The sequence below is a fragment of the Oryza sativa genome, chromosome 2 (assembly GCF_034140825.1).
Source record: "Oryza sativa Japonica Group chromosome 2, ASM3414082v1".
Taxonomy (NCBI): Eukaryota; Viridiplantae; Streptophyta; class Magnoliopsida; order Poales; family Poaceae; genus Oryza; species Oryza sativa.
In genome coordinates, this window is record NC_089036.1 from 12,100,126 (window position 1) to 12,126,578 (window position 26,453).

At 45.4% G+C, this 26,453-nt stretch overlaps 2 protein-coding genes and 1 pseudogene across 2 annotated transcripts; 1 reads left to right on the forward strand and 2 right to left on the reverse strand.

Annotated features, from left to right (window-relative positions):
- Positions 1 to 453: 453 nt before the first annotated feature.
- Positions 454 to 15,148, reverse strand: LOC107277613 (disease resistance protein RGA2-like; annotated as a pseudogene).
- Positions 15,149 to 21,196: 6,048 nt separating this feature from the next.
- LOC4329119 (uncharacterized) lies at positions 21,197 to 24,380 on the forward strand. The gene is made up of 4 exons (XM_015768139.3): positions 21,197 to 21,589; positions 21,678 to 21,902; positions 23,747 to 23,772; positions 23,858 to 24,380. The coding sequence occupies exons 1-4, from the start codon at positions 21,251 to 21,253 to the stop codon at positions 24,087 to 24,089; spliced, it is 822 nt and encodes a 273-aa protein (XP_015623625.1). The 5' UTR covers positions 21,197 to 21,250; the 3' UTR covers positions 24,090 to 24,380.
- Positions 24,381 to 24,679: 299 nt separating this feature from the next.
- On the reverse strand, positions 24,680 to 26,369 carry LOC4329120 (uncharacterized). Its single transcript, XM_026023540.2, has 2 exons — positions 25,294 to 26,369; positions 24,680 to 25,199 (listed from the first exon to the last, which is right to left on the reverse strand). Exons 1-2 carry the CDS (start codon positions 26,300 to 26,302, stop codon positions 24,904 to 24,906), a joined length of 1,305 nt encoding a protein of 434 aa, XP_025879325.1. The 5' UTR covers positions 26,303 to 26,369; the 3' UTR covers positions 24,680 to 24,903.
- Positions 26,370 to 26,453: the final 84 nt, after the last annotated feature.

Genomic DNA, 26,453 nt, shown 5'->3' on the forward strand with positions numbered 1-26,453 from the left:
GAACGATGTGACAGAAAAGTTGAAAGTTTGTGTGTGTAAGAAAGTTTTGATGTAATAGAAAAATTGGAAGTTTGAAGAAAAATTTTGGAACTAAACTCGGCTGGAGTTTGGTTGCCAAACTCAGTGCGATAGATAGACCTAGGATTAACTGTCAATGTCCTGTATCAGTCCCATGCTGTTTTTTCTTTCAAATGTAAATAACTTTTATTTCTCTTAATGGAAAAGATGCGCTCCTTGCGTATTCCTGAAAAAATATTACTACTCTAAAGGATCCAATTTTTCCGGCAATTCCAAAGCAAACTCCCGGCGCTTAGCTTATGTAATTAATTAATTAGCTTGTGAATAATGGCAGAGTGAAATAATGGAAGAGCAAAGCATACACACCTCACTTTGAGAGTGAGCAGGAGGGGAGGAGCCCCTTTACAAGCTTCTTCAGGCTTGATGTTGATTCCGTCACTTCTGTTTTGCTACTGGAACAACTATACGTGGAATGGAGGAGATCAGATCAAAATACTCGCCACCTTCTCTGCACCGTCTTTCCAAGCTAGGGCAGCCTGCTACCATTAGGTATCGAAGGGTCGGAATCTGATGGAGGAGACCCTGTGGAAATCTCTCTATCTCTGGGCACCCCCATAATCTTCAATTCTTCAAGGGAAATAAGGCCATCCATCCCATCAGGCAACTCTTTCAGGTCATGACAGTGCTCAAAACTCATAGTCTTTAGCCTGGCCAAATTTCCAAGGTTCGAAGGCAGTGCCACTAATCTGGGGCAAAGTAGCAGACACAGCTCCTCAAGGGATGCAGGCATCGTCGGAATATCCAATAGACTTTTGCAGTCTTTGATGTGAAACTTCTCTAGATAGTAGAGTGGCATGATTTCCTCCGATGATGAACCCTTTCCTTCAAGGTTATCACAGTGTTCAATAGACAGGGATCGAAGGTGAATCAAGCTCATGAGCTCCTCCATTGGCCAATGCACAAGGTCGTTGCATGCACCAATACACAAATCCTCCACAAAGGCAAAGCATTTCCATAGCCCAAGATGCATTTTGGATAAACCGGATGCAGCTGTGAAGAAGTTGAGGCCATATAGCCTCAAAATCCTAAGGTTTTCTAGTGGGCCTTGGTTTGTGTCGACCTCCAGAGTGGCCATTTGGTTATATGACGAACTAATATGTAGTTTCGTGAGAGATGGCCATGAGCCCAACGACATTCTCATAGACTCATTTTCCCGGTAAATGAGTTCAGACAAAGTGGTTAGATGTGCAAGTAAGCTCATTGCAAGACTGCAATATCCATATGTTTTCAATTCTTTTAGAACTGAGCAATCTGGAACACTTGCAAGTTTTGGACAATCAGAGATACATAGCGTTGCGAGCTTCGGAAACGTAACTAAGCTAGTATTGGCCTCTCCAGCAGTACTTTCTGTCCATTTCTCCAAGTTCGATAACTGGCTTAGTGTCATATCCTTTAACCTTGGGAAAATTTGTAGAGGGATGTAGTATCCTTCGGCTTTCACACCAACGACATTCATAAACAATGTGGTTAGATTCTCCATTTTAGATAAAGACATACACTCAATCGAGACCAAAAACCACACAGTCGATAGATCCTTACATCCTGAACAGTTGGAAAAGTGGAGAGTTGTTAGGCACTGCAACATTTGTGGGTCTTCCATCCATTGTGGGATCTTTAGGCCACTATATCCGTGTAGTTCCAAAATTTTGAGCTTAGCATGAGGTTTAAGCGACTCCAACACTTCTTCCTCGTTGCATCCCTTGTTTTCAGGCATGCAAAATTTGGTTTAAAGAAGATGACGAACCGGTTTAAAGAAGATGACGGCGTCGTCGGCATAGAGCGAATTATTTGGTGCTCTGCTCCACTGGTTAACTTTGTCAAGCAACCCGGCTGACATTGCTTTCTGCAACATAGCATGAAGAGTATCCATCACCAGGACAAAAAGAAGAGGAGATAACGGATCCCCTTGTCTTAGCCCCCTCATAGGCTTGAAGGGGTCACTTAAAGTGCCATTGATGTCAATCCTTGTTTCTGCAGTTAGGAGAAGAGCCGACACCCAACCTCTCCATCTCCTCCCAAAACCTCTGTGTTTTAACATATCCAAAAGGAAGCTCCATGAAACTGAATCAAAGGCCTTCGAGATGTCAAGTTTAAGGAGAACCATTGCTTTCCTCTGTCGATGAAATTATCTTGTCAGCCCTTGAACGAAAATGAAGTTCTCATGGATAGATTGGCCTTTGATGAACGATGTCTGAGTGCGAGAGACCAGCTCACCCATTCTCGGAGTGAGCCTCAGAGCGATGACCTTCGTTGCCAATTTGGCAAAGCCGTGAATGAGGCTAATAGGTCTATAATCCTTCAAAAGGGTAGAGGCCTCCTTCTTTGGCAGCAACGTAATAATCGCTATGTTCAGCATTTCCAAATTCTGAGAGTTGGCTGAGCAAAATTTCAGCAACGCAGCCATCACGTCCGATTTAATGATGGCTATGTTCAGCATTTCCCTTTATGTTTAGCATAAAGGCATGCAAAATTTACTACTACCCCAAGAAAGTACTAGTTCACTTAGATCTTGCTTCAGATGGAGATTGGCATCTTTTCCATTTTTCCTGCTATTTATTTTTCTCAAATTGTACAATTCCAACCTATTGGCAAGGTGATTCAAGTCTTTGAGCTCCTCAATTCCATGGCCAGGTTCAGTGTCCAAAATAAATGTTGTTAGAGTGCGAAGATTTTTCAGTGTCCAAAATAAATGTTGTTAGAGTGCGAAGATTTTTCAGTAGGCTAATATTTGGTGGCATCCGCTTCAATGGACAGCTAAAAAGATAAAGATGGATGAGCTTGCTCATTGTTCTCATACCTTCCAGTAAATATCTCAGTTTTTTGCAACGGTTCAGCCTTAGTGTTTGTAAGTTATACATCGTGCATATTGAACTTGGCAGCACATCCATGTCAGACCCAGAAAGGTCAAGATATCGTAGATGCTTTGGATTGATGACCTGGCTATGAAAAGAGCAATCATGCATACGGACAGTACCCAAAGCTCTTAATGACATCAGTCTTAAGTCAGTACCAATATCTCTTAATGACATCTGTCTTAAGTTATTAATATGTACTGGTAACCACAGAGTTATCAAAGTGCGGAGACAAGATGATGTTTTGAGCAATCCCACTGTTTGACTCATTGCTGATATGCAACGTCCGGTATATGCTTCCTGTGGGATTAACTGTTCTGAAATTACACTATCATCTGCCACATCTTTTACTAAATCATGCATCAAATCATGCATTTTGCAAACGGAAAAAAAAACCTTTCCTGTTTCACGTCTTGGAGGAAGGATCTCCAAACCAAATTACGGAAAACATATTCCCCCTTTTGTTCCAAACCCATTGTTTCGTCTTCCTGAATGAAACCATTTGCCATCCACAATTGGATCAACACTTCTTTGTCCATCTCATGGTCCTTTGGGAAAACTGAACAAAAGGCAAAGCATTGCTTCATTTCAGGTGGTAGGTGTCTGTAGCTCAATTTTAGTACAGGTAGTATATCATCTTCACCCCTGTCATTGTCCCCAGTATTGCTTCTTGCAATTGTTTCCCATTCCTTGACTTGTTGCTTTGAACTCATCATATCACCCATTGTCTTCAAAGCAAGAGGAAGCCCCTTACATTTCTTGACAATAAGTTTGCCAGCGGTGACCAATTCAACTTGCTGTTGTACGCCTTTATTGAATGCTTTCTTTGAGAATAGTTCCCATGAATCATCGTCACTCAGACAAGCTAGGTTATGGGATTCTAGGGTGCCCATTATAGATGCTACTTGTTGGCTCCGAGCTGTCACTAGTATAGCACTTCCATCACCACCACCAACAGAAGACAGGAGTGGCTTTAGGTCTTCCTCTCACTTCTTCTTTTCTTCATTCCATACATCGTCGAGCATGAGCAGAAACCTTCTCCGGCCAACGACCTTATGTAGTTCCTTTTGCAACATGTGAAACCATGTGTGGTTATAGTTCTTTTGTGATGGGAAATTGACAAGTACCGGATGTGAAACCATGTGTGGTTATAGTTCTTTTGTGATGGGAAATTGACAAGTACCGGATGTGCAAGAAGTGTGTGTGTGGACTAACGTTGGTCAGGTTGCGACATCTGTGCCAAGACAACGGTTGTTTGGTTCATGTGTGTGCAGGTGATCGGGGTCGATCTTGGTCAACGGCGGATCGGGACTAGACTCAGGGAGGAGTTGAGGTCCAAAGCGATCAAGGATGCCGGGTGACAAGATTGGACACAAGGTTGCACACGGTGGACGAACACCGTGTGAGGAGGTCTTTGCAACAGGCTTCACAAGGTCAAGTGTGCAAGCATCGGATTCGCGAAGAAATCAGAAGGGACTGTGCAAGTGCATTGCTGCTACAGTACTTGCTGTAGGTAGCATACATGCATGTACACGTACTGTACTTGTGCAAGGAGGAGCTTGCATTGTACTGGTTGCTACTAGCATGGCTCGGTGGAAAAGTCAAGCTAGCTAGCTGTGCATGTGCGCTGTGATTGGTTGGCAGGGAGGCCAAGCCAATCCAGCCGTTCCACGTGGCCCAAGATGGTGAATGGCTCGGCTCGGCAGGCCTGCATCGTCCAAGCAGCAATGGCCCAAGACGGCGGCCCATGGCGCATGGGCTCAGGAGGTGCAGGCAGCTTGCATGCGCAAGGACGCGCGCGGGAAAACCGTACGCGGCAACCTCCGTTTCGCGTGACTCGATCGGAGGCGGGTGCAGGAGCGCGGGACCCACACGCGATTTTGCAAGCGCGCGCGGGAGCGGCTCAGCGGGACGCGTGGCGGCTTCGGGCTGGTTGGGCGCTGGCGAGCGCGCGCTGAGGAAAAGGAGACGGAACGCGCACGACGCGGCTAGGCAACGTGGCAAGTTTGGATTCGTCAAGACGGAGAGCACGCGGATTCATCAGCAAGAAGACCATGTGAGGGTTCGGATCGATGAGGTGGCAATCATCTGGAGCTTTTCCTTTGAGTAGAAGGAACAATGGATGGACCAGATCTGTTCTGAGTTAGGGTTTCGCCCTAGGGGTATTTGAGACAATGTCTTAGGGGTCTTAGGCTATAAATAGAGAGATGGATGCAAGGGTGGAGGTTGCTCCTTTTGGTAATCATTTTGAGATGCTCGGTGAGAGAGTTTCTGTGTGAGTTTGGAGTGTGTTTGCCCGAGAGGCTTTTGTATTAGGATTAGTTTGGAGTGTGTTTGTCCGAGAGATTTTAAGTTTGTGTTAATGTTCCTCTGAAGGTGTATGTTTGCTCCTAGTTGAGCGGTTATTTTGCATCACCTATAAATGAAATGATTTGAAGGATTTCATTTTTGCCTTGTCCATTTAAATTCCGCAATTTAAATTCCGCTTGCAATTTGAACTTTGCGATGATGAGTTTTGCTCTCTCTTTCTCACCTCTCTTCTAGTTTCGGGAATTCCTTTTCTCTTCCTCCTCTAGTTTCGGGAATTCCTTCTCTCTTCTTTTTCTCTCTTCTTTTCTAGATCCGGCTTCTCTAATAGCCGCGATTCTAGTAAGGATTTTGAGAAATCCGGCTTGATGAGTATTTTCGGGGGCAAGATTTGAATTGCTATATTCACCCCCCTCTATAGCTGTTCTTGGTCTTTCAATTGGTATCAGAGCCCGGTTAAGTTCGTTGTAACCTAACCATGGCAACGAACGCAGCTATGGAGGAAAAATACTCTGCGAAACCATTTGTTTTCGATGGACACAATTTTGTCATTTGGAAGGCACGAATGGAGGCCTACCTCCAGTCGCAAGGGCATAATGTGTGGAATAAGGTTACACTGTGCCCGATGATGCTGACATCACGCCTGCAAATATGGCTCAGGTTGATTTTAATTATCGTGCAAGAAATGCAATCATTGGTGGAATTTCTTCTGGTGAATTTAATCGTGTTCAACACCACAAGTCCGCTCATGACATGTGGACTGCTCTGTGCAATTTCCATGAGGGAAACAATGATATTCAATTGGTTCGTCAGAATCAATTTCATAAAGAATATCAAAGATTTGAGATGCACTCAGGAGAGTCCATTGATTCTTATTTCAAACGTTTTGGAGAAATTATTTCGAAGTTGAGATCTGTTGGAAAAGAATTTTCTGATAATGATAATGCTCGCCATCTTTTGAATTGTCTTGATTATGGTGTTTGGGAAATGAAAGTTACTTCCATCACAGAGAGTGCACCTCTGAGTGACCTTACCATGGACAAGCTTTACTCAAAGCTAAAAACCCATGAGATGGATGTTTTCCATCGGAAAGGCCTCAAACACTCGATGGCTTTGGTAGCTGATCCCTCTGGTAGTACTTCTTCTAATGACTCAGCTTTTGTGTATGGTGGCTTCTCTCTTGCCGCTTTACACTCAGTCACTGAGGAGCAATTAGAGAAGATCCCTGAAGATGATCTTGCTCTTTTTGCTAGAAAATTCTCAAGAGCTTACAAAAATGTGAGAGATAAAAAAAGAGGAAAAACCAATGAACCATTTGTGTGTTTTGAGTGTGGAGAGCCTAACCACAAAAGAGTGAATTGTCCCAAGTTGAAGAAGAAGAGTGACAAGACGACCAAGAAGCCCGAGGGACAAGGGCGAAAGGGGAAGAAGGATTTGATGAAGAAGGCGATCCACAAGGTCTTGGCGGCTCTTGAGGAGGTGCAGCTTAGCGACATCGACTCCGACGACGATGATCAAGAAAAGGGGGACAAGGACTTCTCCGGGATGTGCTGTCTCGCCAACAACGAGGACTTCATCAACCTGTGTCTCATGGCGCTTGAGGATAAGGATGACTCATCGGAGCATCCTGAGGTATGTCTTGATGATATCCCTTCCTTGGATGGTTCTCTTTGTGATGATTCTTGCTCAGATAATGACTCTGTTGATGATGAACTAAGCAAAGAAAGAATGGCACACTTGATGATTGAAATTAGTGATAAGTATAGGTCTTCTAAGTATAAAATTGAGAAACTAAAATCTGAAAATGATGGAATGGCGCTAGAAATTGCTAGGCTTCGATCCATGATTCCTGAGGAGGATACCTGTTCTACTTGTGCTTCATATCTTTCTGAAATTAATCTCCTCAAGGATAAGTTGAAATCATGTGCTTTAGGAGCTAGGAATCCTTCTAGTGCTAGTGCTGCTTGCTCTACTTGCTATGAAATGAAAGTTGATATGGGTTTGCTTGAGATGGAATTGAAAGAACTAAAAGAAAAATTTGTTCATGATAGGATTGGTAGGTGTGAAAATTGTCCCATTCTCACTAGTGACAATGATGAATTAAGACAACAAGTTGCCATGCTTAGGACCAAGAATAATTTGTTAGAATCTTTTGCTACTAAGGAACCTATTCATTCTTCATGTGCTAATTGTGCTATCCTGGAAACTGAACTAAAAGATGCTAAAACTGTCATTGATTCTATCAAATCTATTGATTCTTGTTCTTCATGCATTTCTCTGAAAGTTGATCTTGAGTCTGCTAAGAAAGAGAACTCATACCTATAACAATCTTTAGAGAGGTTTGCTCAAGGAAAGAAAAAGTTGAACATGATCCTAGACCAATCCAAAGTGTCCATAAACAATCAAGGTATAGGCTATGATTTTGCTGAGTCTTTGAGGATAGGTACCCATGAGATTTTAGGTGTCACAGATGGGATGATAGAACTAGCTCAAAAACCTATAACCTTCAAGTCTGCAGGTTTCATTGGAAACACTAGTTCTAGTACACCCAAAACCTCAGAACCAAAGATGGTACCTATGACTAGCAAGTCTAAGCCTGTAGAGTTACCTAGACCCAAAAATCCAAAACAAGTTGAGCACAAGCAAAACCAGAGACAAACCAAGCCTGTAGAGAAAACCAAGTATGAGTGCACCTATTGTGGGAAAGCTGGTCATTTGGTAGGTTTCTGCTTTAGAAAGGCTAGAAAAGAGCGACAAGAACGTCTTAGGACTAGAAGAGCTACTAGAGTCCCTGAGAGGTTCGAGTGTGCGTGTCATTGTCGTTCAAGTTGTGTATCTCGCTTTCCTCGCCGAGATGTGCACCCTCGACGTGACCTAGCAGGGTTGGGGCAAAACAGACATGGTCATCTTGCATATAATTCTGCTCATAACACTAAAGATGCTTGTACTTCTCGCATGGTTCAGTACTGGATTCCTAAGTCATTTTTCACTAACCCCAGTACTGAATCATCGAGATCTGCTGTGTCCTTCTTGTAGGATTTTGGAGTAGGGAGAAGTAATTCTTGGCTTGTGGACTCCGGTTGCTCACGCCACATGACCGGTGAAGCCAAGTGGTTTACTTCTCTCACTCGTGCATCCGGTGATGAGACCATCACTTTTGGGGATGCGAGCAGTGGACGCATGATGGCTAAAGGAACAATCAAGGTCAATGACAAATTCATGCTGAAAGATGTGGCACTAGTAAGTAAGCTTAAGTACAATTTGCTCTCTGTTTCACAACTCTGTGATGAAAATCTGGAAGTTCGTTTCAAAAAGGACAGGTCTCGAGTTCTTGATGCTTCTGAATCTCCTGTTTTTGACATTTCTCGAGTTGGTCGAGTTTTCTTTGCTAACTTCGACTCTTCTGCTCCTGGTCCTTCTCGTTGTCTCATTGCCACAGAGAATAGGGATTTGTTTTTCTGGCATCGACGTCTTGGTCATATTGGCTTTGACCACTTGTCTCGCATTAGTGGTATGGATTTGATTCGGGGTTTGCCTAAGTTGAAAGTTCCGAAAGATCTTGTGTGTGCACCATGTCGTCATGGGAAAATGACATCTTCCTCCCACAAGCCTGTTACAATGGTTATGACAGATGGACCGGGACAACTGCTTCACATGGATACGGTTGGTCCTGCTCGGGTCCAGTCAGTTGGGGGGAAGTGGTATGTCTTGGTTGTTGTGGATGATTTCTCTCGCTACTCTTGGGTCTATTTTCTTGAATCAAAGGAGGAAACATTTGGCTTCTTTCAGTCTCTTGCTCGTAGTTTGGCTTTGGAGTTTCCTGGTGCTCTTCGAGCCATTCGCAGTGATAATGGCTCTGAATTCAAAAATTCTGCATTTGAATCTTTCTGTGATTCTTCTGGAGTTGAACACCAGTTTTCTTCGCCATATGTCCCACAACAGAATGGGGTGGTTGAGAGGAAGAACCGCACCCTTGTGGAGATGGCACGAACTATGCTTGATGAGTTTACGACTCCAAGAAAATTCTGGACTGAAGCTATTTCTGCTGCTTGTTTTATCTCCAATCGTGTGTTTTTGAGAACTATCTTGCACAAGACGCCATATGAGCTCAGATTTGGTCGTCGACCAAAAGTTTCACATCTCAGGGTCTTCGGTTGCAAATGCTTTGTTCTTAAATCTGGAAATTTGGACAAGTTTGAATCTCGATCATTGGATGGCATTTTCCTTGGCTATGCTACTCATTCTCGGGCTTATCGAGTTTATGTTCTTTCAACTAACAAAATTGTGGAGACTTGTGAAGTCACTTTTGATGAGGCTAGCCCAGGAGCTAGACCAGAAATTTCAGGTGTTCCAGATGAAAGCATCTTTGTGGATGTGGATTCAGATGATGATGATGATGATTCTATTCCTCCACCTCTAGACAGTACACCACCAGTGCAAGAAACCGGTTCTCCTTCGACTACATCACCTTCAGGAGATGCACCAACTACATCATCTTCAGCAGCTGAGGAGATTGATGGTGGCACATTAGGACCGACAGCTCCCCGACACATCCAGAACCGACATCCGCCTGACTCGATGATCGGAGGCCTGGGTGAAAGGGTAACTAGAAATCGGTCTTATGAACTTGTCAATTCAGCTTTTGTTGCCTCTTTTGAGCCCAAAAATGTTTGTCATGCTTTATCTGATGAGAATTGGGTTAATGCCATGCATGAAGAGTTAGAAAATTTTGAAAGAAACAAAGTTTGGTCTTTGGTAGAACCTCCCTTGGGTTTTAATGTGATTGGAACAAAATGGGTTTTCAAAAACAAACTAGGTGAAGATGGTTCAATTGTTCGAAACAAAGCCAGACTGGTTGCACAGGGTTTCACCCAAGTTGAGGGCTTGGACTTTGAAGAAACTTTTGCACCAGTTGCTAGATTAGAAGCTATTCGAATTCTTTTGGCTTTTGCTGCTTCAAAAGGTTTCAAGCTTTTTCAAATGGATGTGAAAAGTGCTTTTCTGAATGGAGTTATTGAGGAAGAGGTCTATGTCAAACAACCTCCTGGTTTTGAAAATCCAAAATTTTCAAATCATGTGTTCAAACTTGAAAAAGCTCTTTATGGTTTAAAACAAGCTCCCAGAGCCTGGTATGAAAGATTGAAAACCTTTTTGCTTCAAAATGGTTTTGAAATGGGGGCTGTTGATAAAACTCTTTTTACTCTTCATAGTGGTATTGATTTTCTTCTTGTCCAGATATATGTTGATGACATCATATTTGGTGGCTCCTCTCATGCACTTGTTGCCCAGTTTTCTGATGTGATGAGCAGGGAATTTGAAATGAGCATGATGGGAGAGCTGACTTTCTTCCTTGGACTTCAAATCAAGCAAACCAAGGAAGGAATCTTTGTACATCAGACCAAGTACTCCAAAGAGCTCCTGAAGAAGTTCGACATGGCCGACTGCAAGCCAATCGCTACTCCCATGGCAACTACTTCATCGCTTGGTCCTGATGAGGACGATGAAGAAGTTGACCAGCGCGAGTACAGAAGCATGATCGGCTCCCTCCTCTACTTGACTGCGTCAAGGCCGGACATCCACTTCTCCGTGTGCCTGTGCGCGAGGTTTCAGGCTTCTCCAAGAACATCACATCGCCAAGCAGTCAAGCGCATCTTCCGCTACATCAAGTCTACACTTGAGTACGGTATTTGGTACTCCTGCTCTTCTGCCCTTTCAGTTCGAGCTTTTTCAGATGCTGATTTTGCTGGGTGTAAGATTGATCGCAAAAGTACTTCTAGCACTTGTCATTTTCTTGGCACTTCTTTGGTCTCTTGGTCCTCTCGTAAGCAGTCTTCTGTTGCTCAATCAACAGCTGAGGCTGAGTACGTAGCTGCTGCTAGTGCTTGTAGTCAAGTTCTTTGGATGATTTCAACTCTGAAAGATTATGGTCTGTCTTTCTCTGGTGTTCCTCTGCTTTGTGATAATACAAGTGCAATCAATATTGCAAAAAATCCAGTTCAACACTCCAGGACCAAGCACATTGAGATACGGTACCACTTTCTCCGAGACAATGTTGAGAAAGGTACCATTGTGCTAGAATTTGTTGAATCTGAAAAACAATTGGCAGACATTTTTACAAAACCACTTGATCGCTCTCGTTTTGAGTTCTTGCGGAGTGAGTTAGGAGTGATCCACCCCTATGGCTTGATTTGAGGGGGAGTTGTTTTTCTTTTGCATGCATTTGTAACATATTGCATCATGTTTACTTTATGCATTGTATTATACACTCTTCAATTGAGCTTTGCTTGTTATCTCTTGGTCATCACTATGCTATGGATGTATCACTCTTATGCTAGTTTGATCTCTTGTCTAGCTTTCATTTGCTTAAGTAGCTTGTGTGATCATGTTATGCTGTTCAAGCGTGTTGAAACCTGCTTAAATTAACTATTCATTTGAACTCAATCAATGTGCAATGCTTGCTCTAGAAGTTTGTTTAAATTGAAGTATCCATCTCATACTCATGCCATGTTTACATTCTTTTCGCAATAACTGTCAGTACATGCTTATGAATGCTCATGCTTATGCGTCCATACTTTGTATCAATCATGCTTTACAAGATTTATCTCTGTTTTGTCCGGGCTACTGAGTGCGTTTACGCATGAGTAGTGCCGAAGATAGCACTGAGACAGCCTGTAATGGGAACTCTAGCTGGAAAACTTGATTGAGGTCAGACGGCAGTGTTTGGCACAACCATCACTTGCTGACTGATAAGATCAGGTGGACCGTCGTGATTGTGCTATTGTCTTTAAAGAAATTAAAAAAAATCATAAAAATAAAAGTCATGAGAAAAGATTAAAAGCTCATGTTCTATGCTTTGTTATCATGTTGATACTCTTTATGAACTGGGCATTAGCACATTAGCATGGGTTCATTGCTTTGATTATGTAAATCTTGCATGATTATGAGCTGGTTTGCTTCCTTTTAAGCTTCTTCTAGAAATAGCTTTGCACACTAAATCACTAATTCACTTGAAAGCTTTTTGCTTGCTGGCGATACTAACTTGATATTCATGACTTGTTTCATACTTCTTATGCACATGCTTAGCTAGGCTTGAGCACATGCTTGTATCTGTGTGATCCATGTCTACCTTTTGATGCCTTTAGATAACTCTCAAAGCTCTCAAAACCTAAAATTTGCAAGTTTCATCTCATTTTTATCTTGCATTTTTGTCTCTTTTGATCTTGATAGCATCATTGACAAAGGGGGAGAGAAATTTGCACTTATTGAAAATTAAAACTTGCTTTAAATCTTGGTGAAAGGGGGAGTTTGGCACATAGGGGGAGTTTTGCATTTGCATCCCTTTTTCTTCTTGTCACTTGGTCTTGATTTTTCGCGATTTCAAAATGACCAAAGTTCGCTTTTGCAAAATGGTTTGCTTTGTGAATCAAAAATCAAATTTTCAAAATTTTGCTTGAGATTGTCAATGTTCCCATCAAGGGGGAGATTGTGAAACCATGTGTGGTTATAGTTCTTTTGTGATGGGAAATTGACAAGTACCGGATGTGAAACCATGTGTGGTTATAGTTCTTTTGTGATGGGAAATTGACAAGTACCGGATGTGCAAGAAGTGTGTGTGTGGACTAACGTTGGTCAGGTTGCGACATCTGTGCCAAGACAACGGTTGTTTGGTTCATGTGTGTGCAGGTGATCGGGGTCGATCTTGGTCAACGGCGGATCGGGACTAGACTCAGGGAGGAGTTGAGGTCCAAAGCGATCAAGGATGCCGGGTGACAAGATTGGACACAAGGTTGCACACGGTGGACGAACACCGTGTGAGGAGGTCTTTGCAACAGGCTTCACAAGGTCAAGTGTGCAAGCATCGGATTCGCGAAGAAATCAGAAGGGACTGTGCAAGTGCATTGCTGCTACAGTACTTGCTGTAGGTAGCATACATGCATGTACACGTACTGTACTTGTGCAAGGAGGAGCTTGCATTGTACTGGTTGCTACTAGCATGGCTCGGTGGAAAAGTCAAGCTAGCTAGCTGTGCATGTGCGCTGTGATTGGTTGGCAGGGAGGCCAAGCCAATCTAGCCGTTCCACGTGGCCCAAGATGGTGAATGGCTCGGCTCGGCAGGCCTGCATCGTCCAAGCAGCGACGGCCCAAGACGGCGGCCCATGGCGCATGGGCTCAGGAGGTGCAGGCAGCTTGCATGCGCAAGGACGCGCGCGGGAAAACCGTACGCGGCAACCTCCGTTTCGCGTGACTCGATCGGAGGCGGGTGCAGGAGCGCGGGACCCACACGCGATTTTGCAAGCGCGCGCGGGAGCGGCTCAGCGGGACGCGTGGCGGCTTCGGGCTGGTTGGGCGCTGGCGAGCGCGCGCTGAGGAAAAGGAGACGGAACGCGCACGACGCGGCTAGGCAACGTGGCAAGTTTGGATTCGTCAAGACGGAGAGCACGCGGATTCATCAGCAAGAAGACCATGTGAAGGTTCGGATCGATGAGGTGGCAATCATCTGGAGCTTTTCCTTTGAGTAGAAGGAACAATGGATGGACCAGATCTGTTCTGAGTTAGGGTTTCGCCCTAGGGGTATTTGAGACAATGTCTTAGGGGTCTTAGGCTATAAATAGAGAGATGGATGCAAGGGTGGAGGTTGCTCCTTTTGGTAATCATTTTGAGATGCTCGGTGAGAGAGTTTCCATGTGAGTTTGGAGTGTGTTTGCCCGAGAGGCTTTTGTATTAGGATTAGTTTGGAGTGTGTTTGTCCGAGAGATTTTAAGTTTGTGTTAATGTTCCTCTGAAGGTGTATGTTTGCTCCTAGTTGAGCGGTTATTTTGCATCACCTATAAATGAAATGATTTGAAGGATTTCATTTTTGCCTTGTCCATTTAAATTCCGCAATTTAAATTCCGCTTGCAATTTGAACTTTGCGATGATGAGTTTTGCTCTCTCTTTCTCACCTCTCTTCTAGTTTCGGGAATTCCTTTTCTCTTCCTCCTCTAGTTTCGGGAATTCCTTCTCTCTTCTTTTTCTCTCTTCTTTTCTAGATCCGGCTTCTCTAATAGCCGCGATTCTAGTAAGGATTTTGAGAAATCCGGCTTGATGAGTATTTTCGGGGGCAAGATTTGAATTGCTATATTCACCCCCCCCTCTATAGCTGTTCTTGGTCTTTCACAACAACTCGACGTTGTCAAGCAGTTGGCATGCTTTATTTGTAGCCAATTCAATGATGGATTTCAGAAGGGAAACAACTTCAAAGTTGTCTGACACACAGTGCCACATCTTTAGCTCGAAGTGATTCTGAACCCTGTAGTCATTGTAGACCATCTTGGCGAGCGTTGTCTTGCTTAAACCACCCATCCCCACGATGGGAGGTTCTCCCACTTGTGCTGATCTCGCTGATCGAGCAACAGTTTGATCACCACCGCCTCCTTGTCGTCGTCTCTGCCAAAGATATCATCTAATTCATTTGATGGCAGCACTGAGTACGTCTGCCAGTAAGGAAGTTGATGTACTGGCTCATCTTGCAGCAACAGGCCAAACATGTTCATCTCTTCAACCAGCTCGTTGATGTTCTTGAGCACTTTGGCAAGCTTCCTGCTCATGGTAAAACGGAACTCGAGTGGGGTCATGCAGCTTCGTACCTTGTGTCCCAGTGACTCGAGGCTCATGGCCTCGCGGCGCAGCGCCTCGTACTGGAACTCGTTGAGCATGTCATCGGCCTCGTCGGCGGCGGCGTTGAGGTCTTTCATCCAACGCTTGATGGCGGGGTTGGTCTCGCTCTTCAACTCGGCGTCCGCCAGCAGCTGCCGCTCTAGCTTAGGGCGGTCGCCGTCGACGCCATACATGCGGGTGACTTTCTGGACAAGCACGTCGGTCGCCTTGCCGATCACCCCGCACACCACGGGGAGAAGCAGCGATTCCGCCATGCTCCATGGGGACTAGTTCTTAGCTGCAAGCCTCCCTCTGCAATTGCTCTCTTTCACAGGCTATCTGCTACTCTCTCTGCTACCTACAGATCTAGACAAGTCAAGATGATATTTTTGGCTGTCACCATATTCAATGATTCATATGATTCTCAAGTTGACTGACTTTTGTGATGTTGTCCCTTCACAGTGCAGGAATGTGGCGAGTTGGCACAGCTCGCCACGTAGGACAGCTGCTAATGTGGCAGTGGGGACCATTTCTTTGTGAGGAATACGGGACTAGGCCTTGTTGAGATCCCAAAAATTTTGGGCCAAAACGTCACATCGGATGTTTGGACACATGCACGGCGCATTAAATGTGGAAAAAGAAAACCAATTACACAGTTTGCATGTAAATTACGAGACGAATCTTTTGAGCCTAATTGCGACATGATTTGATAATGTGATGCTACAATAAACATTGGCTAATGACGGATTAATTAGGCTTAATAAATTCGTCTCGCAATGTACATGCGGAATCTGTAATTTGTTTTGTTATTAGTCTACGTTTAATACTTCAAATGTGTGTCCGTATACTTCAAAAACGTTACACCCCTGGAACTAAACACATCCTAACTTGAGACACGAGAAGCTCAACGGAAAAAGCAGATAAAAGCATGGAATCCAGGCTGTAGACCATCATCCCCACCTCCCCACCATCGAAACAAACCTCTCTCTCCACCGTCGGAGTCACTGTCGCTCTGGATCTGCGCCGCCACTGTCACCCTCGGCGCTCTGTCTCCTCATCACCGGCAGGAAGTGGAGGGCACCGACGAGCTCTCACGCCGCTTCGGATCCTCGCTGCCACCGTCGTCCTCTGAGCCCTCGTCGCTGGCCGGGAATGGAGGGGCCCCGGAAGCTCTCACGTTGATGCCGTTGCCCTCCGAGCCCTCGTTGCCAACCAGGAGAGGAGGGGCCCCGGCGAGCTCCCACGCTGCTGCCGTCGCTCGCTGAGCGCTCGTTGCCGGCCAGGAGAGGAGGGGTCCCAGCGAGCTCTCGCGCCGCCGCTGTCGCCCTTCGAGCCGCTGTTTGGGAGGAGGTTGGGGAGCCGCTGTCCTCTGTTGGAGCTCGCTGTGCTGCCAGCCGCTGTTGAGTTGTGGTAGTTGGGGAATAGAGAGAATGATGGAAGGGGAGAAATTGTATCCTTGTTTCTGAATTTTAGGGTGTTTAGTGCTAAATTTTATACGTTATGTAGTTTAAAAACATGTGAGGACAAAAATAGAAGATGGCAAAAGCTGACATGAAAAGCTAAGAACACCCTTAGGGCATTCACATTGCGCCGATGTGGCGTTCAGCCTCCTCCCCAAACCAAATATTCGTTGCCACGTCATCCATCCACATGGCCTCCTCAAGAACGCGAAGCAAGTTTTGGCTATGAGTTCTTCGTCTCAAGTGGTAGGACCCACACGTGCTAGAGGAGAGAGGGGAGAGGAGCGAGGAGGAGGGGAGATGCAGCGGCGTGAAGCCATCCCCGACCACGCCATTGTCGTTGCACCCGTGCAGTACTCGAACTTGGCCACCGCCATCATCACTCGCTGGTATGCTCACCCGAGCGCAATGGCATGGAGTGCAGCTCCGGCCTTCGAGCACGATGGCGGGGATGACAAACGAAGGCGAAAGAAACGCGCCATGGTGGCAAGGGAGGGCCCGGCGATGGTGACGGTGGCGCCCTACACTAGTGTGAACGAAGGAGATGGATGAGCTGTAAATTTGACGGGAGTGGTATGAAATGAAGAAATTCGCTATCCTAGTGGTAAAATCTTAATGGCTTACGAATTAAGTGGTAAATTCTTAAATGTAAGCGTATTGAACGGGAGAAGAGTGGGCGGCGGCCACGGCTCCGTGAGATCTAGGCGGCGCGACGCATCGCGCAAGAGAGAGCGAGAGAGATGAGTGCGGCGATGGAACCCTAGCGGCCGGGAGTTTTTTCGTTTTCTTTTTCGTTTTCTTTTTTGACGCGGCTGGGGGTTTCCGGAGGGGGAGAGATGGCGTGTAAGAAAAGGAAATTCTACGAAAAGACCCCTCAGTTTCCACGATTCAGGGCGCGGTCCTTTTTTCTCATTTTTGTCACGTTCGTATTAGATTTCGTAGAAATAGAAGGGTCTAAACGTAATATATTTAAACAGGAACAAGTACGGCGAGGACATATATCAAAATAGCTATAACGGAGAGGGCTTTTCTGCAAAGTTCACAGAATCATCGCGGACTCACGAGAGGCCGTGAAATCTACTCGCCGTCCCACGCGCGCTGACGTGCCGTGCTCCGGCAGCATCCACGCCAGCGCAAAACTCGGACGAGCGAGCAGCGGGGGGAGGTTTTAATACTTTAGATGCTATGCCCATTGAAAAATGAAAATGAAAATTACCGAGGAAAATGAGAAGAACCGTTTTCGTATTTATTTATTACAAATAAGCAGGGATGAAGCCAGCAGGTAGACCCGTATATCCTAATTTTGAGATTCATGAGAGCTTTCTATCTATATTGGGCTTATCGAAGAAGATGAAGAGGATGATCTGTATTAGGGAGAAGATAAAGTGGTACGCGCTCGGTCAAATTGGTTGATTTGGCGTTACATAGTGCGGGCCCATAGGTCACTTGGGTACTTTTGGACTACTCTCTCCGGTTTGAAATTTGTTGGCGTTTTAGCTCTTGAACCATTGTATTGTGTGATATTTCTTGACGTTTTAGCTTTTTTTTTTTTTTTTTGCATCTTGGACCTGCTTGCCCTGCATGCATGCAGCCGGCCATTACTCCCATTATTTCCAACGTCATGCATGCTGCGCGGGGCGCTGCCTTCTATTCGCCTCCTTGCACTACTTTTCGCCATGGAGCAGGTCGTGCAGGACGCCACCGCTGCCGTGGAGTAGGTCGACGCTGGCGCCATGGTGGTGAAGCTCGCACAACAGGTGGACGGCGCCGCCGTTGTGGTTGACGCTGCCGGCGTTGTGCATGAGTGCAAAAATAAGTGGACACCAAGAATCGAACTTAGGACTAGTAGCTTTAGTTTTGCATGCGATGGCCACTCAAACCAAGAGCAGGTTGTGGTTTGGTGTACCTCGAAACCGTATTTGTTAGGGGTAAAACAGGAAGTAGGAACACTAATTAATCACTCATTGGTATGTGTAATCCTGTCTAAAACGTCAACAAATTAGGAACTGAAGGGGGTAGGAGGTTAGAGGTAGCAGCGAGGCGTGATTCGGCCTTGTTTTGTTCCCAAAACAAAAATTTTCACGCTATCACATCGAATGTTTGGATACATATATGGAGTATTAAATGTAGGAAAAAAACAATTACATAGATTGTATGTAAAATGCGAGACAAATCTTTTAAGCCTAATTGCGCCATGATTTGACAATGTGGTTCTACAGTAAACATTTGCTAATGACGGATTAATTAGGCTTAATAAATTCGTCCCGCAGTTTTCTGGCGGAGTCTGTAATTTGTTTTGTTATTAGACTATGTTTAATACTTCAAATATGTTTCCGTATATCCGATGTGACAACCAAACCCAAAATTTTTTTCCCCAACTAAACCAGGCCTCATTCTTCGAAATTGCTAATTAGCGCGTATGCGCTATTAGCACAAGCGGCGCGAGTTTCTGGCCCACCCCCACGCGCGTCCCATCTCTTCCTTTTTTTTCCTTTTTTTCTCGCTTCTTTTTTTTTCCGCCGCGCCGTGAAATGTTTTTTTGCCGATTTTTTTTGTGATCTTTTTATTTTAGAAATTGAATCTTTCATCTTTAATTGCTGCTGAAAGTTTTGAATTTGAGTTGAAAGTTTTTAAAATTTGAGTTGAAAGTTTTTAAGTTTTGAGATGAAAGTTTTCAAATTTGAGTTGAATGTTTTTGAACCTTAGATGAAAGTTTTTAAATCAGAGTTGAAAGTTTTCAAATCTTAACTTAAATAGTTGAAAGTTTTTAAGATTTGAGAAGAATGTTTTTAAGTTTTTAGATGAAAGTGTTCAAATTTGAGTTGAATGTTTTTGAATCTGAGATGAAAGTTTTTAAATCTGAGTTAAAAGTTTTCAAATCTTTAGTTGAAAGTTTTTAAATTTGAGTTTAAAGTTTTCAAATATTGACTTGAAATTTTTCAAATAAAGATTTGAAAGTTTTAAAATAAGAGTTGAAAACTTTTAGATTTAAGTTGAAAGTATTAAAATCTTGGCTTGAAAATTTTGAAATCTAAGTTCAAATCTAGACTTGAAAGTTTTCAAATATTAGTTGAAAAGTTTCCAAATCTTGAATAAATCAAAGTTGAAAGTTTGTTTCAGTTAATTAAACAAAGGGAAGAAACATACGCATTCTTATAAAAAAAAAACAGCGCTAAGCGCTCTTAGGGCCGTGAAAGTGCGCGCTGCCTCTGATGCTAGCGCTTAAGCGTGTAACAGGAACCCCCCTCATTCATTTGGTATTTGGGGGCTAGGGTTGGGATGGAGGCTATATGCCTGAAATCTACGAGGCAGATGGTGTGAGGTGGCGATGCGACCACACAGGGGAGAGTGCCCGAGGCATTAGGCTACCAGCAGAATGCAGGCGCAAGTCACTGGCATGGGCAAGTCAACTGGTTCTAGTCTATTATTGCTACTCTGCTCATCTCGTTCGCTCCTTAGCTAATAACCTTGTGCTAATTAGCTAATGGCCTTGTGCTAACCAATGAGGATTCTGTATTTTTCTCTAGTATCTTGCTAATCAAGAATGCACTTTTATGTTGGCAATGCACTCCTCCGTTTTCTTTTCTATTTGATTATGTTAACATTGAATTCGATGTAGGTAAAGGTACGTACTTTACTTTGCTTTTATTGACTTAGGGCCTGTTCACTTTGGCATAGTTGCCGAAATTTTGACAACTTGTCAAAATTTTGACAGCATTTCTTATATAATTACCAAAATTTAAAAATTTGACAGTAAACTAAATGTAGCCAATTTTTTAGCAACTTTACCAAAACTTGGTAAGGTTGAAAATAACATCAAATCAAAGTGAACAGGCTCTTAGACTTAAACTTTGAGCCTATCCTCACTATAGTTTGACTAGATGTCCACCCTAGCAATCTGCTTGAGAGATACTCCATCCGTTTCATAATGTAAGATTTTCTAGCATTACCCATATTCATATAGATGTTAATGAATCTAGACACACATATATGTCTAGATTTATTGATATCTATATGAATATGTACAATGCTAGAAAGACTTACATTATGAAACGGAGAAAATAGAATCATAAGGCTTCTTCCACCAATTTGGACTATAGTTTGTAAGGTTGCACATAGATTTTATAATATTTAATTAGATTCCTTGGTACGAAATGAAAGTGGTTAGGACATTGTAATACCAATTTGTTGCAGGAGCTAGCCTGACCACCGTTCAACTGCGTCTGCAGTTTTATTCCTTACCTCGTTGCTCGGAGGCAAAGATGCCACGTGGGATAAAACCACCTTCGAAACTGCTCGGGGAGTCGATTTGCAATGGGTTATACCCGATTTTACTGTTGAGGGATGCGATTCAATGAGGGGCATGAGTTGAGGGAGTCAATATAAACTTATTTCTCCAACTTTCCGTCAGTTCCCCGTCCCTTAGCACCCACCCCCACCGTACGCACACCAGGCCACCACCAAGAAACGATGGAGAAGGCCTCGGTCCATCAAAGTAGCCCATCTACCGATCACACCTGAATTTTTTTCATTTTTAAATTTTTATTTTTAATATTTACAGAAATATTATACCGGCAAAAATATTTACAAAAATAGACCCAGGGTGACGTGAGAGACAGCCGAGATGCAAAAGAAAAATTAGCAAAATGCATTTTTAACATGGCGAAAATTGCATTTAGCCCCTTGTACGAGGGCGGCAAGAGACCTCAATGAAAAATGTGCACACCTTGCCGCTCTCCACTTTGGCGGCAGGGGGGCCATTTCTGTAAATATTTTAAATGGTATAATATTTCTGTAAATATTAAAAAATAAAAATTTAGAAATGAAAATAATTCATCACACCCTTTCTCGCCCGACCCGTTCGTTATCCACTGAACTCTCTCCCCGAGCACCGCCAAGCAGCTCTCCACTCCCACCATGCTGCTGCTCCACTCCTCTCCGCGCCTCCTCCTCCGCCACCGCCTCCTCCTCCCCCCGTCCCGCGACCTCCTCCCCGCCGCCTCCGCCTCCGCCCTCCGCCTCCGCCGCTCCGTCGCCGTCCGCGCCGAGCCGGAGCTGTCCACCTCGGCAGCCGAGCCTCCCCCGGGCGACGACGGCGAGGGAGATGGCCCCGTGGAGCTCCGCACCCCGACGCTCTTCTCCATCGACGAGAACCCCACCCCGCTGCAGACCGCCACCAGCGTCCTCCTCACCGGCGCCATCTCCGTCTTCCTCTTCCGCTCCATCCGCCGCCGCGTCCGCCGCGCCAAGGAGCTCGTAATCCCCTCCCTCCTCATCCACCTGCGCTGCGCTTTCTCGACTGGAGAAAAATGGTCTAAAAATCCTTTTTGCTTCCGTGACACAGAGGGTTCGGTCCGGCGGGGTGGAGAAGCCCAACAACCTGAGCAAGGAGGCCCTGGAGGGGCTGAGGCTGGTGAGCGCGTCGCCGATCGAGGTCGACAAGCCGCCGTCGCCCGTGCAGGCGCTGCTCGGCGGGATCGCCGCGGGGGTCATCGCGCTCATCCTCTACAAGTTCACCACCACCATCGAGGCCGCGCTCAACCGCCAGACCATCTCCGACAGCTTCTCGGTCAGCTCTCTTCCCCCTCCACAATATTTTAGTATTTTTCTTGTTGCAACAATATACATGTTTTTTTTACAGCACATTAAATTGATTTAGGCTGTTTAGGGCTCCTTTCAAACTAAGGTTTCTTTGAGAAATTTTTTAGAATATGAATATCCTTTTAGGAAGATTTGCCTATGTTCTCCTTTGGAACAAAGGACCGAACCCTTTGAACTTCCATTGGAATTGCCAAATTCATATAAGTTTTGGAGGAAATCTAGCATGAGTAACAGGGATCTTGAGGCTGTGCTGTATGTGTCCGATTGTGTCTGTGATGACAAGTATCTGTGTTGCTTTGATTTTTGTCAGACTTCACTTTATCGGTTAATCCTTTTGTTGTTCCGACAAATAAATGTATAATTGTATATACGCCATTGTTTGGAACTAGTTTGCCATGTCTATGCGCCATTGAACCTATGTGAATAGCTACAAATAAATTTTATGGAGTCGTGGACAATTTAATAAAGGTTGTGAACTAACCACATGGATGATAATTCAATATATCATAGTGGACAATGAATGCTGGTTTACATAAACCATTAAGGCTGTGTTTAGTTCCCTTCAAACTTTCAACTTTTTCGTCACATCAAATGTTTGGACACATGCATGGAACATTAAATGTGGACAAAAAAACACAGCTTGCATGTAAATTGCAAGACGAATCTTATGAGCCTAATTACGCCATGATTTGACAATGTGGCGCTACAGTAAACATTTGCTAATGATGGATTAATTAGGCTTAATAGATTCGTCTCGTAGTTTACAGGCAGAATCTGTAATTTGTTTTTTATTAGTCTACGTTTAATACTTCAAATGTGTGTCCGTATGCGTCAAATTTTTTTGCCAAAACAACTAAACACGGCACAAGTGAAGTTGTGTTAGAGCTATGCAGTTTTCTGGTCAAAGGCTGAAAGTGTAAGTGATAAAGACTTCAACAAAAATAGTTTATTGCAGGCCAAGTTTGCCGATGAAACTTGTGCGGCTATGTTATCTAGGCCGTGTTTAGTTCCAAAATAATTCTTCGAACTTCCAACTTTTCCATCACATCAAAACTTTTCTACACACATAAACTTCCAACTTTTCCATCACATCATTCCAATTTCAACCAAACTTCCAATTTTGGTGTGGTGAACAAAACACAGCCCTAGGTCGACACTTCAATTTTCGTAGCAGCTCTGATGAAGTGTGGAGTGTGGACCATAATTCAGTGTGGTAACACTTATTTTGTGGGAATAATTCTATATTCTTGTAAGGATTGCAGATTAGTTTTGAGCAATTTGAACCCCTCTACCTTATGCTGTTTTTGACATTTTTTTGGTTTCAAATGAATTTTCCAACTTGAAGTTTGCTTCATTTGTATTATTACCTGCCATTTTCTTGTTATCCTTCGTTAATGGTCTAGTAGAAGTTAGCGCTACTGCTATGCAATGCTTTGAGTAATTGTCTGCTGTAATCACCATCCATTTTTTTGTCGCCAATGTGCCTTGAAGTTTACAGCAAGGAATTGAATCCCATTTCAATATTATTTCACAAATGGAGAATAAGGCATGGAAAATGCAAATTATTGTTGTGTTTTACCAACACATACAAATTCAACAATGATGCAGGGAACAAATACTAAGAGAGCTGCAACAAAAATTATTTCTTGTTGTCCTCCCGTGGGTCGGTTAACACATTTATGCACCGTAAAATGTGCTATTTCGTGCTACCAACTTTCCATATACTTACAGAGGAACTGAATTTCAGTCTTCGTCATATTTTTTGTAACTAGCACAATTCATCTAATGGAATCCTCCTTTTGTTTTCTGCAGGTTCGTCAAATAACAATAACAATAAGGTACAACTCCATTCATTCACTGTTCTCTTGTTTGTTATATATTGTAATCCTTTTATCTAATGAATGAACCACGTTTTCTCTGCAGAACAATTATAAATGGGATATGCTACCTAGCAACATTTGTGTTTGGAATCAACTCAATTGGATTAGTACTCTATGGTCTCCAGCTCACTTTTGCTTCTATCATGGGCGATGACAATTCCAGCAGCGCTGCAGAGAAAATCAGTGAGCAGTCCAACACAATGGCATCATCTAATAGCTCCACAGATTCAACAAGTGACAACGAATCAACTAGCAATGATAAGAGTAAAGGGTAGCTGGAGTGGACCGTGCAAATGCACTAGCCAAATCTTGGAGTACATACAATTGGATAATCTTTGTGGGCATTTAGTTTTCTCATCTTGAGCTGTAGTGTCATTGTATAGCGCAAATATGGACCAATTGAATTGCAATTACTGTAGTAACATTTCGGCTGAACATGTACAAAGAAAAAAGGTAGCAAGCAGTTTTTTTGGGGACACTTTCTGATTGCAACTGGATGAATATTTTTGGCAGAATCTACCCTTGTACTTGTGGAATAACATTATAATGACCCTTTGCTGTGAAAATACCATCTTTTAGAAGCCTGATGCTCGTGTTGTGTTCATGGAAGATGGCAGATTGCAGGGATATTTGGCGATAGTATGGGCGCGGTTCACTTGTGGTTACCCAACTTGACCTTGCTCTTGTTTTACAAGATCAGCTATAAAATGTGTTCTTTCTGATGCATATTATCTATGTATTTAGTTCATTTCGCTCAACTAGTGGGATACCCTCATACCCATGATCATTCCAGTAGCTAGCAATTTCTGCTGCTAATTAACATGGTAGATAAACTAAGCAGATTGCGATTCATAACATCACCTGGTGTCTGTGAACAGATTTTCCATTAGCAGTTTGTTGCGAAATGATACCAACCAAGATCAGCACTGTCTGTCACAGCTGATGCTGATTATGAAGAAACATGAAAGGTCCTTGCTAAAACACTACTCCGCAAAGCTACTCATTATCCTGGCAAGTAGTAGTAGTACTAGTAAATACCTAGCACATCACCGAATCGCTGGCCGGCGGCGTTCAGCGGCGGAACGTGGATCACTGGCCGCCACGGCGACGCTTGCTGGCCCCGGCGGCGGCGCCATCAGACTTGAGCACCTGCGTCCCCAGCTTCCGCTCGTACTCCAACGCCTGCCTCGCCTCCTCCAGCTCCCTCGCCTTGGCGCTCCCCAGCTGCGCCTTCAGGCGGCTGATCTCTCCCTGCGCCTTGGCCAGAGCCTTGTCCTTCGCCTGCAGCTCTGACCGAAGCACGCCACCGCCGGTGCTGACGCCATCGCCCAGCACCTTCCTCTTCTTCCCGGCCGCCACCGACGAACCCCGTGAAGCTTCCGTCCCTGGAAGCAAGAAAGAAGAAAACAATCGAGCAATTGAGGAATCTGCACCATCCGATGTACGTTTTGTTGGTGGCATTTGATCGTCCGTCCGTACCTCCCAGACATGCCGGGGCGCTGCTGATCTTGGCGGCGACGAGGTTGCTCTCCGAGAGGTAGGTCTTGAGGTCGACGACGCCTTGGCCCTGCGTGAGCCGCCGCGCCACGGCGGCCTCCCTCTCGGTGAGCGCCGGGTCGCTCGTGGCCTCCTTGGACGGGGTTCCCCAGCGCACGGGGCAGCGCCACGGCGCGGCGGGCGGCGGCGAGACGAAGAGGAACTCCTCCTTCCACGCCTTGACGGAGGACGGGAGGCCCGTGAACAGCGCGGGGACGCTCTCCCTGGCGCGGAAGGAGTACCACCCCTTCCCCTTGGGCAGCGGCGCCAGGGTGAAGAAGTGGCGGAACACCGGGAGCGACGGCGCGCCGACGCCGCGGAAGTGGCAGAGCACGGCGAACCCGGCCAGGACGCGCCACCCGTTGGGCGCCAGCTGCGACGGCGCGATGCCGAAGTGGGCCAGCGCGTCGCTGACGAACGGGTGCAGCGGCAGGCGCATCCCCGCCGCGAACGCCTGCGCGTACACGCAGATCGGCACCGCCGCCGCCGCCGCGCCACCCCCGCGCCCGCCACGCGGAGTCACCGGAGGCGGCGCGCACGCGGTCTGGTTGGCCCCGGCGGGGTGCAGGCCGAACCCCTCGGGGACGCTGTACCTGGCGCGGATCCCGGCGAGCGACTCCTGCGTGCGGAGCGTGGACCTGAAGGGCTCCACCACCGGCCACGAGAGCGCCGTGGTCTCCTCCGCGCGGTCGTGGACACCCCTTCCCACTCTCGGGCGAGGCAGCGGCGGCTGCTTCACCACCACCGCCGGCTTCACATCCTCGCCGCCGCCGTAGGAGGCCGCAGCGCGGGCGTCGTAACGCCAGTGCTGCGTCACCGCCGGCTTGACGTCGCCCTCGTCGTCGTCGCCGTCGAAGTAGGTCGACGCGTGGTGGACGACGTGGCGGTGGTGGTGGTGGGTGGAGGAGGAGGAGGAGGAGGAGGAGGAGGAGTGGAACCACGACGACGACATGGCGTGGAGACGGGGAGGGGAGACGATGAGTGGGGGTTGCAAGTATTTTTGAGGGCGGTTGGATTGCAGGAGGAGAAGGAGAGGAGCCGCAGAGACGGCGGATTTGGTGCGAGGAGGCCGTTGCGCTCTCTCTCTCTCTCTCTCTCTCTCT